General features: G+C 45.2%; 2 protein-coding genes across 3 annotated transcripts in view; both read right to left on the bottom strand.

Moving 5' to 3' along the window:
• LOC139048773 (zinc finger protein 782-like) overlaps positions 1-13,303 on the bottom strand; it is an 80,751-nt gene that overhangs the window by 13,177 nt on the left and 54,271 nt on the right. Inside the window, exon 1 of one of the 2 annotated variants that reach the window (XM_070523367.1) lies at positions 2,052-2,313. The exons of the other annotated variant lie outside the window; for it this stretch is intronic. Coding sequence (XP_070379468.1) covers positions 2,052-2,259 — 208 coding nt within the window. The 5' untranslated portion in view covers positions 2,260-2,313. Of the gene's footprint in view, positions 1-2,051; positions 2,314-13,303 lie in introns of those variants that run through there. 2 annotated transcript variants of the gene reach the window in all.
• Positions 1-13,303, bottom strand: part of LOC139048774 (gastrula zinc finger protein XlCGF57.1-like) — a 77,019-nt gene that overhangs the window by 49,907 nt on the left and 13,809 nt on the right. The gene's annotated exons all lie outside the window — the stretch shown is intronic.

Raw genomic sequence — 13,303 nt, 5'->3', positions numbered from 1 at the left:
TGTGGTACAACTGTAAACATTATACATAATGGTCCAATGAGGGGAATCTCATTATGCTGCTGCATTGCAGTTGCTTTGGAATGTTTTCTTTTTTTTCCAAATTCAAAATACCCACTCAATAACCCCTAAAAAAATGAAACACGTTGCGAATTCCACTACCACATTCCTGGAAGCACTCAAATTCAAGCTCATACCTCAACGGTGTAATTATATGAGCTGCAGATATTCAAAGCAAGACAATGTGCTTGGTCTAGCAGTTTGCTTTTGGGAGCAAGACTTCGTAAGCAAGCTTCATAAGCCAGTCTATATCAGGTAGCTCACAAAAGAATGACAGGTGGACATCAAGGAATGCATAACTGCTCCAACTGACGATATTGTGAGCATTTAATAGACGATAGTGTGAGTATTAAATTGTTCGTGGACGACTGGTTACTTTACAAAGAGATTAAAGATGCCAATGATCAAGTGATCCTGAGTAAAAGTCTTACTGCGATTTCTGACTGGTGCGACACCTGAGAAATGAAACTTAATGAAGAAAAAACAGTTTTTATGTGCATTACCAACAAAAAAAACCCTCTAGCATATCAATACACTATTCATCAATCCACGGTCTCTGAAACAAACTCCTTTAAATATTTGGGTGTAACCATCAACAATCGTCTAACCTGGTCGCAACACATTGATAATGTTTGTGCGTCTGCTCGACGTAAACTCGGCCTACCGTGACACAAGCTAAAACATTCTCCTCCATCCGTGAAACAATTGGCATTCAACACACTCGTAAGGTCGCGATTAGGATATGCTTCCGTCGTCTGGGACCCATTCACGAAAAAAATATATAAAAAAAACTGGAAAACATAAACAGGCTTGCCGTCCGCTACATATATAATTGTTATGGACGTTATGACGCCCCTTCTCAATTGATTAATGAAAATAATATTGCCACCCTAGAATCCCAAAGAAAGGTAGCACACCTAACATTGCTTCTCCGCTTTTGGAAAAGGGAAATACAACTTGGTCATTCACCCTGTCTCCAGCCGCTACCAGCTAGAGCTACCAGAAATTATCACTCCGACAAGATAACCCCTATTTTCACAAGTACAAATTGCTTTATATATTCCTTCTTTCCTAGAACAATAAATGTTTGGAACTCTCTGCCAGCCGATGTATTCCTGTCCAATAATATATTACACGCCATTGAAAAACTGCACTTCAAATAAACGTGTGACCGCGTGAGTACTTTCATGCGTGTTAGCATGAAAAAAAAAAAAAACTGTGTAAACTGGTACTGTAAATATCTGTCTCCTTTCAATTCAATCCGTTGCACTGTATGCTTGTTGAATGCTTTTTATGTATTTATATCATCCTTTAATGTACCTCATATGATTCAATGTATTTCATGTTTCAATGCACTTCTTTTCTTTGAACGTATTTAATTGCGTTACTGTATGAATGAATTCCCTCCTGCCTGGGTCACAAGTTGGCCTGCAGTATTCTGTAAATAAATAAAAAAAATATTGTGCTTGCGGCTGAACTGCAGTAGCTGCACTTCAAGCTAAATCATACATAGATTGCAAATAACTTACGCTGTAAACTACAAATAATTGTCCTTCTACAACAACGCAAAGACAGCTTTCTTGAGGAATAACTAAATCGCTATGGCAGCGCGGACTGTCTAAGAGAGATATTTCATACAGCCTTTGACAACAGGCAGCATGTGGCCACCCTATGCGGACACGTCTCATGCCTGGAGGCGCGTTCTTACGAAAATATATTTCATGTCGCAGATGCAAACAGATCACACGCGCATCTTCATGGAGGCCATTAACTGCACCGATATTTTTACTAGTCTTTCGCCACCGTGGCCGCAACAAGGCGGGCTCTAAAGTTTTCCCTAAAACCAACGTACTGCCTGCACCACAGCGAAATGCATTCATGCACGCTGAAACACGAAAAAAAAATCTCAACAAAGAATGCGGCCACTGCCGAATTAGTGCCTTTTTGACATATATAGCCTACGCCTTGCTCGCTTTAGCAGTTGCAGTACTTACCGAAGGCCAAGATTTTGGCTGGTGCTGCCGGCTTTGTCGGATCCCACTTGACATGGACGAAATCGCCCTGGAGGCGCTTCAAGGTGCTGGTCGGGTCGCGCATCAGCTCTAGTCCTATACTAGTGTCCGAAATAGACGTTATGGGATACACGTCCCACTTCTCTTCTTCCCACAAGACTAGAATGTGCTTCAAGACTGCACAACACATTGACTAGAATGGAACTGCGGTGAAATGTACTCCAACTGCAGTCCCCACTCGAACGCACGAAAGCAAATATGGCGCTTTCGACACACTCCAATCGGATTGGATTGAATCGGATTTAATGTAACATTGAGCACTTCCGCTAAATATAGCTAAACTACGGTAACATCACTTTTCTTCTAATGGCAATACTATTCGCAAAACAACGCTTGAAAGGGACCATTAATTGTAGATATAATATTATGTTGAGAATAAAATATTGGAAACTGCCCGAATTCAACATGGTTTTCCGACTATTGGTGGGTAATCTTGGCACTGGCTTGGTTAAACCACGGTGGTTATTATGCTAGGCTTCGCCGTAAGCCAGCATAAGCCTAAGCCAGCAAAGGGGGACAAAGCTGACATAAATATAACAACCGGCCTATAACAGTGACGTCAGTGGTTTACAGGGTGGTTATGCAGATTATAAAGGACAGACTGCAGGCATGGGTAGAGAACGAGGGGATATTTGGAGAGCTACAAAATGGGTTTCGGAAGCATAAGAGCCTAGAAGACAATCTGTTCTCACTAACACAGTGCATTGAAATAGCTGAAAAGGAACACAGAGCCCTATGGCTGGCTTTTTTGGATATCAAGGGAGCCTGTTACAGTGTACTTCAAGAGGGCTTGTGGGCCATTCTGGAAACTTTAGGAGTGCAAGATGGAGTAACCGATTTCTTAAAAGATATCTATAAATGTAACCGGGTGATTATACAATGGGGAAAAGCAGGTTTCGGAGCCTGTAATGAATCGGTGGGGGCTTTATGTTTATGTTTATGCTGTACCTACATAGTTTAGAGGCCAAAATACAGCAAAGCGGACTCGCCTTCAACCTATCAATTTTCAAACAAGGAAAATTGATTGAACAGTCATTACCAGGACTGAAGTACGCGGATGATATTGTGTTAATGGCTGACAATGCAGAAGATCTGCAGGATTTGATGGACATGTGTGGTACAGAAGGAGACAGGTTAGGCTTGAAGTTTAGCAAAGAAAAATCAGCAGTCATGATTTTTAATGATAACATTTGCGGCGAGCTTAAGATACAGGAGGCAACGCTGGAGATAGTCGATAAATACAAGTACCTTGGGGTGTGGATAAATAATGGCATTGAGTATCTAACAGAGTACGAAAAATATCTAACGACTAAAGGTAACAGAAGTGTACAGCGATTATGAAGAGTAGGGCACTGTGAAACCACAATGGGTACGAGGTAGTACGAGGGATATAGAAGGGGGTAATGATTCCAGGCCTGACTTTTGCCAATGCAGTTCTATGTATGAGAGCACGAGACCCGGCAGCAGTTGGAAACTAGGCAACGTGGTGCGGGTATGCTCGCTCTGGGTGCACATGGCAAGACACGAAATCTTGGGATGCAGGGGGATCTGGGATGGTCTTCTTTTGAGGGCAGAGAGGCTAGTAGCAAGGTAGCATTTGAGGAGTGATTGAGAAAAATGGGGAAAATGCGGTGGGCTAGGAAGGTTTTCAGTTACTTATACACGAGGAATGTTGACACAAAGTGGAGGAAGCGAACTAGAAAATTGACAAGCAAATACTTGGGCAGCAGTTGGGGGACAGGTAGGGAATCATTCGTCAAGAAAAAAAGTTAAGGAAACAGAGAGGGGTATGTGGAAAACAGAGATGCAAACCAAATCAGCTTTAGAGACATACAGGACGTTTAAGCAAGAAATAGCCAAAGAAAATATTTACAATAACTCTAAGGGAAGCTCATTGTTCTTTGAAGCTAGGACAGGTGTACTACGGACTAAAACGTACCGAGCTAGATACCAGGAGATAAATTTGTTGTGCGGGGCACTTCACCCTGCAGTTGAATGTAACGGGGAACTATTCAAAGCTTTGGGTTTTAAAGACAGTGAAAGTAAAATAGACTTTGAAAAGGTAGAAATAACTAAACGGAGGCTATCTGATTGGTGGATAATATCAACGCAAAAGTAAAGGAGTAAATAAAGAGGTATACTTGCTCATGGTACCATTCATATAGTACCATTCAGCATATAGCACCATTCAAGGCTAGGTGGCACGTGCCGCCGCCCGATTCAAAGGGTTGAGCCTCAATCATCCGTCCACCCATCCATCCAGCCAGATTACAGCCGCGCCATGCATGGCCTTGTGTCAGTCCGCATTGTTAGCGTTGTCTTGATGTGTATTGGCGTTATCACCTCCAGAAATGCTGCGCAGGAAAAGATATAAGAAATATCTTTATGATTGCGCTTGCGAGGTCCCAGTCCGAACCAAATGTAGGAGGAAAACTTTGGACAATGCAAGCGGTGCTGGCAGTGGTTCGTCCGCTTCGGAAAGCGACGAGGACTCGCGAAGTGCCCACGAACGGCGTTCAGAAAATACGTGCTGCGATCGAGATTCGTCGCCACCAAGCAGCCCACTTGCCGATTCGAACAGTCACGATGAAAGCTTCAGTAACATTGGCGAAAATCCTTTTGTGTACTCAAGCGACGGGAACCAAAATTCTGCTGACATGCACCGGCACGACTGCTCGTAGACAGATGACGAATAAAGCACCAAGGGAATCGAGGACGCCGAACAGACGAGAAATGAACTGGTAAGTATTATTGTTATTTTGTTTACTTACTATACGGTCTCATCAGTGTGGTACTTCATATACGGGGATTTTGTTTAGCTTTTACTTTTAAGGTTCGGGAAATTTTTAGGGTTAGGGAACAAAAAAACACGTTGACCTTGATTTAACCATTTCAGTTTCCAGGTTCGTAGCCTATTCGTAAAAGTCAATTTGTGTGTGCAGGTATACTAATGATAAAGAGGTGCCCTTAACAACCTTTTAATTACTGATCCCAGATGCCTTCGAGCACGTTGAAGCCCCTTGCCGGTGTAGTCAGCTGCACTATGAAATATATGGAAAAGCTCGTGCATTCCGCAGAGGTGACCATCCTGTGTTCGATTTCCTTCGTTGACCTTCCAACTTCTGCAAAGCTTTCATTTCACGAAACGTTTGTGAATTCCCTTTCCAGCAGTAGTAAGATACTTTGCTCTGAATGACAAATTTTGTCTAACTCTTGTAGGTCTGTGTAAATTTGGAGAGTCCATACAGCATTTGTGTAGTAGCGTTTCTGTTACTTTAATACCCATATCACATGAGAACATTGGAACAAGGATGAATGTGGTTGGACGACAATTGCAGTGGGCATATATATCTATGGTTTGTCATGTTCAGTAGACTGTTGAACTTCTTATACTGCTGTCAGCTGTGTACTGCTCAAAGAGTCGCAAGTGCAGCAACATTGAAAGTGCTTATGTTGAAAAAGGTAGTTCTGCGAGCACTTTGTTGCTCAAAGAAAAATATGCTTTCGACTTGAACGATCCTCATAAGCCTAGCTAAACAAAGTACAACGTGTAGTTCTTTAGTTGATTGTTTATAGGCAATTTGCCGTGGCATCATACCAGCTGTCATGTTTAGATGTCCCTTGAGCATGGTATGGCTGCGGCTTTATTTAGTGCAATTTATTTGTGCAACTGTAGTGAAAACTGTCAGAAATGTGCCATAACGATGATCACGTCATTGGACATCAACAATCTGTCCCACATTTGCCCAGTAATTACTATTGCTAGTGTTGCCATTAATTTTACAATTATTGAAAAGCTAGTTGATGATGTAAACATACTGCTCCTGTACTTTCTCTTTGCCCAGGATGTCCTGCTGTACCCTGAATCAAAGCTGTCACGGGGACAATCTCTGATAATGGTAATGGCCCACAGCCTGCGGCACCATTCATCTAAGGAAGCCACAGAAAGCCTCTTGAAGGTCATTGATGCCTACATGCCTCAAGGTGTTCCGTTCCCAAAAACAAAGCACCTATTTTTTTTAAACTTCTCCTCGGCACTTGATTGTCAACGTAGCACACATATTTATTGCACTGGCTGTAGTGAATACCTTGCACAACTGCCTTGTGCAAGTGTTAATGTAACGTGTCCTCAGTGTACATCAGTGCACAGCATCTCTGCACTTTTAGACGTAGGTTCCTTTTTTCTTACTCTCGACCTTGATGCCCAAGTCAAGGACATACTTTAAAGCGGCAAGTTATTGCAGAACCGAAGAGGTGCATCCTATAATGTCAAGGACATCACTGAGAGCACAGCCTATAACACTTTGCCTATAACCGACAAAGACATATCATTAACATGGAACACAGATGGTGTGCCATTGTTCCAGTCATCTGGACATAGTGTATGGCCCCTGCTGTTTCAGCTGAATGAGCTACCCTTCAAAGAAAGAGTGCGCAAGCTTTTGCTTTTTGGCTTGTGGTTTGGAAACGGCAAGCCACACATGAATGCCTTTCTTAAGCCATTTGTGGAAACGATGAACCGCCTCTCCTCTGAGGGCATCTCCTGGACAAGCGAGTCTGGAATGACAGAAACATGTCGTGTTTATCCGGGCCCTTGCACTCTTGACACTGTGGCGCGCTGCATGGTCATGAATATGACACAGTTAAATGGGTCTCATGGCTGTGCGTGGTGCAAGCAAAGTGGTCAGGTTGTCCAAAGAGGACAAGGCCATGCCCGCATTTACCCAATTCAAGAGCCTGCACCAAAGCAGAGGACGCAAAAGACCTTTCCTAGGCATATTGATAAGGCACACAGGAGCGGGGAGCCGTCTTGTGGCATCAAAGGTGCGAATGTACTGTTTTTCATGGCATTCATACAGTTTCCAAGCACATTTGTTGTAGATTATATGCATGCTGTCTGCAATGGATTTGTTCGCACCACAGCCTTTATGTGGTTCAGCCACAAGAGGCAGAATGAATTTAGTCTTGGATCGCACCTGCAAGAGATCAGTGCCAGGTTGAGCCAACTGACTCCAGTGTGGGAGACAAGACTGCCGCGGTCACTCCTGGAAATGAAGTACTGGAAAGCATCTGAGTGGAGAAATTGGCTTCTTTTTTTCTCTACGGTGGTATTGAAGGGTTTTTTACCCAGCAGATACTATAAGAACTGGATGAAGTTTGTTGCCATCCTGCACTTTTGCTTGCAGTCATCCATTCCTATGGATAAAATTATGAAAGTTAAGCGGCTCATGGTGCAGTTTCTGAAGGACTATCAGGAACTCTATGGCCAAGAGAGCATGACCTACAATGCTCATATCCTTGTCCATATGGTGGACCATGTTGATCAGTGGGGGCCACTGTGGGGCTTCTCTGCCTTTCCTTTTGAGTCAATGAATGGGAGGCTTGTCAGCCTGGTGAATAGCACCAGGTATGCCCATATACAGATTATTGAGAAGTTTGCTATATTAACATCTCTTCAACAAGTTGTGCCTATGAATAATGGATGGAAGAGCGAGTACTTACAATCTTTTGTCAAGTCCCTACTTAAGGGTTACAGCCTTCGAAAGAGTTGTGTGCAAAAGGGCACAGTGGCATTGTATGGAAAGGGAAGCACAGAAGGAGGCCTCATGACCTACAAGAAGGCAACAATTGGTGCATTTACATACTGTGTGAGCTCAATGGACAAGTCGCAAAGAAAAAATTCTTATGTTGTCACAAGTGCTGGCTTGTTTGGTCAAGTAATGAATATTATCTCGAATAGTGATGTGAATTCTGGTTCCAAAGTGCACTTCAATATCAAAAAACTGCGTGTTGTGGACACTTTTCTTTCTTGCATAGGTGGTTGCCAGTCTGTCCATTTCGTGACTGTTTGTGAAACTGATGAACATGTTATGGTTGATGCTTTGGAAGTGCAAAAGTGCATGTTTCTGGGTCACTCAGGTAAAATGATCTTGTCTGGTATTAATGAAGAGTATGTACGAGAGTCTAATTGAATATGGGAATGCATTTGGAAGTGCTTTTAATTTTGTACTGTTTTGCACCTTTGTGCCTTTGTCATTGGCCCTGACATGCTACTCCTAGGGCGTTTGTTATGTTCACAATGGTACAGAATTCCCTTTCGTTATTATAGAATTACCTTTCTTCAGACTATATTACAGCACATATTACAAGTCATATTGACCGTAGCTCCATGGTGCACCGCTTTAGCTTTCCTGTATTACTTGATTGCAGTTTTAAAGTATCCAGTGGGTGCTTTTATTATTGACACATGACATATTTGTGCATGTCAAGGTCTTAAACGTCATCTTACCCAATGCACTGGGCATCTTGTGTAGGCAGTGTTTGTCAATGTTAATATTGCATTTTATGCCCACAAAAAATATTAATACTTTGGATGGTTTTCAATAGTAAAAAATTTGCTTTAGTTTCTCCTAGCAAATAATGCAGTTGGGGTTTTAATCAGAACACAATCGTGCATATTACCATAAAGCATTGATCAGAACCAGCTTGAAAAACCCAGTCTCTGTAACCATATTGTGCAATCCACAGCATGCCTGATGGAATGTCACCCGTCCCCAAACGCAACTATGCCAACTTCAACTGCCAATCTTAAAACATGCATGTGAAGTGCATGGGTGCCTTTTGTAAGCACGTGGAACAATTCTAGGTAATTCCCTCAATGTACAGAGCAGAAGTGCGTGAAGAGAAAAGTGAGGACTGGCATTCCCTGGAGATTCTACCGAAGTGAAATGGTGCCGAGGATTATGAACCTAAACATAACATAATATAACAGCAGCTGTTATATGCCTATGCATAATTCGCTGCTTGGCAATTCACTGAGTTCGTATTCATAAGCACCCTTTCAGATGTGCACCGTGCTCAAAAGCTGCAACAGGAGACCTTAAATCAGACATATACTCACATAATTTCAATAATTTAGCAAAAGCTGTTCAGTGTTAGGGTTAACCCCATGAGACCGATTTTGTGCGCGACGGCTTCGAGCGACAAAACAGGCCGTCGATTGCGAAGATCGCTCGGTTTCGAAAATCTAGAATACGTCGCTCATCGCGTGAAAGTCCTATCATCGACTAGCCAATAGCGCAAAGCCGCAGCTGGATGTACATCACTCAAATACTACCGATTGTCGCACGGACTGAGCCATTTGTACTTTTTATACGAGCAAGGAAAAGAAACCTACTGCAAGACCTTCAGAAATATTTTATGCTGCTTTTTACATTAAACTACATCAACTTAAGATGCTAAAGAATGCGTCGCCCTAGTTTCAACACATATTTGCTGCCCTCGTACCGGCAACACCTGCAAGACGTCGCTCAAATTTGTCCTTTGCATGGAGCATGATTTGTAGGCGACGAGTGTACGCAACAGCCATCTCCATCGCATCGCTTGTCGCTGTCGAGCTCAAGACCGCTTATATGGGGTTTATGCCTTATTCAGCATAAAACATGAATTTCTCGTGCTTTTTCAGTAAGGTCAAGATAACACGTCCAACTGACTTCTTGCAGCATGCAGCTGAATGCCATTGGCAAAGTTTCTAACTAGCACTGGCACTGCATGTAACTTCTATGGCCGCAGATTACCCACAGGCGAAAGACACTGTGAAGCACACGGCTTATTTATAACGAAAGCATACTGCCAGTAAGTGAGTGAGTGAGTAAAGACTTCATTTAAGAACAAGGTATTGACGGATGACCTTGTTGTTAAGCAGCCACGAGCCCCTGGGCCCGGGCGGCTTCTTCAGCTCTTTCGATGACCTTGGCTTGCAGGTCAGGGTTGGAGCTGAGCAACATGGCCTCCCACTGCTCAGCATTATTTATTTCGTGATTTGTGTGATTTTCGGCTGGGCACGACCACATAATATGGAATAGATCCGCTTTTTGCTTACAATGCTTACATGTATTAGGGTATTGGTCCGGGTAGTAGTAGTGATAGGCTACGGGGTTGGGGTAGGTGTTCGTCTGAAGTCGTCTCCAAGCTACTTCTTGTCGCTTGTTAAGTGATTTGTGTGCTGGCGGGTACACTGCCCTGGCTAACCTGTAGTGCTGAGTTATTTCCTGGTAACTGACCATGCGATCCCTCTCTGATCCTAGCGTGAGCCGTTCGGGTGCTCGGTTGGCGAGTCCTCGAGCGGCGGTGTGGGCGGCATCGTTGCCGGGTAGGGAGGAGTGTGCTGGTGCCCAAATGATCTCGATTGGTCGTGGGTGTTGGTTGGTGTCTAGTATGTGTTTTACGGGAGCCGAGACCCGACCTTTCGCAAAATTGCGTACTGTTGCTCTGGAATCGCTAATAATGTAATTACAATGTGTGGAGGCTACTGCCAGAGCGATAGCCGCCTCTTCCACTGTTTCGGAGCTTCTGGTGCGAACTGAACCACCAGCGCGTATTTGACCTGAGGAGTCCACCACTGCAAGGGACATACAGTTGCGTTCTATGTATTCTGCTGGGATAAGAAAAGAGCAGATTGGGTGAGGGAACAAACACGAGTTAATGACATCTTAGTTGAAATCAAGAAGAAGAAATGGGCATGGGCAGGGCATGTAATGAGGAGGGAGGATAACCGATGGTCATGAAGGGTTACAGACTGGATCCCAAGGGAAGGGAAGCGTAGCAGGGGGCGGCAGAAAGTTAGGTGGGCGGATGAGATTAAGAAGTTTGCAGGGACGGCATGGCCACAATTAGTACATGACCGGGGTTGTTGGAGAAGTATGGGAGAGGCCTTTGCCCTGCAGTGGGCGTAACCAGGCTGATGATGATGATGATGATTCTGCTGCGTCGACATAGACTACATCTTTGAAGGCGTGGAATTTCTGATGGAGGGCTCTGGACTGCTCGGCCCTCCTTTCCTTGTGGAATTTGGGGTGCATGTTTTGAGGGAGTGGATGAATTTTGAGATGGCGTTTCTGATCGTGAGGAATGTCTACTTTAATGCTTTGCGTCGAATCGTAGTTGATGCCGAGATACTGGAGGATGTTTCACACGGCGGCACTCTGAGCTAGCCTTTTGTATTGAGATATAAGGTGCGCTTCTACAAGTTCATCGAGGGTGTTGTGCACACCTAGGGCTAGCAATTTAACGTTGGCCGTTCTTATAGGTAGCCCAAGAGCCTGTTTAGAGGCCCTCCGGATAATTCCCTCTATTTTCTCTCTCTCAGCCACTTTGAGGCAGAGGCACGGGGTGATGTAGGTGATGCGGCTGAGAACGAAGGCTTGTACCAACCTTATGAGGTTGGCTTCTTTCATGCCAGAATGTCGGTTGGCAATTCTTGAAATGAGTCGCATCGTCTGCTGAACGCATGCTTCCAGTTTAGGAATTGTGTTGCCGTTGCGCCCGTGAACTTGCATGAAGAGGCCTAGTACACGGATAGTGGTCACCACCGGGATCACGCCTCCTCCGGCGTGCACAGTGATTTCTGGGGGTGGTGCAGTGTCGGATTTGCGGTTTGTAGGGGCTCTGAGTAGGAAGAGTTGCGATTTTTGCGGGGAGCAGGCGAGGCCTTTGTCGGTAACGTACTTTTCAACCATGTCTACAGCTTGTTGCAGAGTGGTTTCTATATCTCCATTGCTAACTTTAACCACCCACAGGGTGATGTCGTCGGCATACAGACTGTGGTGTAGATCTGGAATCCGATTAAGTTGTTCCAGTAATCGGATCATCGCTAAATTAAAGAGGAAGGGGGATAAGACTGATCCAGTAAATGACGCCTTCTGTTATGTGATTCCTTATTTCAAGAGCATTCCCCACACAGTAGACTGCCAAACTGAATAAATTCAAACACACGAAACGTACAATAAGTGTGCTCCGTATAGGCTTCGAATCATGGGCTGGTGAACATACCATTATAAGTGTCCTCTCACTTCACGTCTTATTGAACATACCACGATTCTGGGAGCGTTTGGAATTTTCTAAGCTCTTACAGATAGCGCCAAGTGATAAAATCATATGCAGTTATCGCGATGACTGGCTTTTTCAATTGACATCGAGAGACACAGCGGCTTACCTAGTCCATTGTCAATCGCGTCGGCTAAGTGCCGCGCTGTGCTGAGCACAAATAGTAGCACAAGTAATGGCCAATAGCATGCAGAAGTGGAAATTGCATGTAGGGATGGTACTACAGCACTGTTTTTCTTTTCATTGTTAATCGCTAAAGTAATGTGGTTGTCAGGAGTGACAAGCGTAAGGAAAGAAAGAAGACGAGGAAGAAGGAGTGGAGCGGGCGCGTGGAGCCGCCATCTTGGAGAAGGGGCACGTGCAGAGAAGGACGTGGTGACCGGGCGCAGCGTTCCAAGAGAAGAGCGGCCGGAGATCGCCTGTCTGGGTCCTGCCCCAGAACTTAGGCGACACATCGACGTCCCGCCCGAGTACCAGGCTCGGCGAGCAGATGTCCGACGTCCCTGGAACCACCGCTGGCCCGGACCTACCTGCTAGGACATGTCAGCGTTGCTGCCGCTGAACGTAGACGCGCGGAGGCTGGCTACAGCCAGTCACCATCCCGTCCGGAGAACCAAGCTGGGCCGGCACGCACCGGGAGCGCCAGCCGGCACGAGCCCCGCTCTGCCGGAGCGCGACAGCCCCTCAGCGACCGTGCCGTCGTCACGTCGGCTGGGGCATCGGTGACGCCGGACACTAACAACAAATGACGACGACCAGATCGCATCGACAGACCACAGACCAGGGGACGCCGATACTTGCGTCGAACAGTACCGGTACTGTAAGCGCTCCTACTACAGCGAATAGACAATCGCCGCACAAACGTTTGTAAACGCGGTAGTGTGAGCGGAAAGCTTAGTAAGAGAGGACGCATGCCGGGTGCAATGTGTTGAATCTTACCGTGTGTTCCTGTTGCTAAAATAGCCTATTGAATGAATGTTACGTGTGTGCTGCATCTTGCGTTCGTGTGTTCCTTCTGCTCGCTCAAGCAAGCGTACCAGGCGTTAACCTACTCATGACAACATTGGCGAGCCTGCCAGGATCCCTTTAACTTCGTCACGTGCCTCGGGGTGTATTGAGCAGCGGAATGGACCTTGAACGTTTGATGGCAGCTGGGAGTGCCGTGGGCCTGTCGGCTGAGGCCATAATAGCACTGCATCACGAGGAACAGAAGCGATTAAGAGAAGAACGCACAGAGGCGCGAGAGGCTGCGAAGGAAGATGAGGAGAGAGCGAAGGCAGCCGAGGAGA

Source organism: Dermacentor albipictus, chromosome 8 (assembly GCF_038994185.2).
Source record: "Dermacentor albipictus isolate Rhodes 1998 colony chromosome 8, USDA_Dalb.pri_finalv2, whole genome shotgun sequence".
Classification (NCBI taxonomy): domain Eukaryota; kingdom Metazoa; phylum Arthropoda; class Arachnida; order Ixodida; family Ixodidae; genus Dermacentor; species Dermacentor albipictus.
Note: the sequence above shows the minus strand (reverse complement) of the source record. Positions and strands in the feature narration are given on the sequence as shown.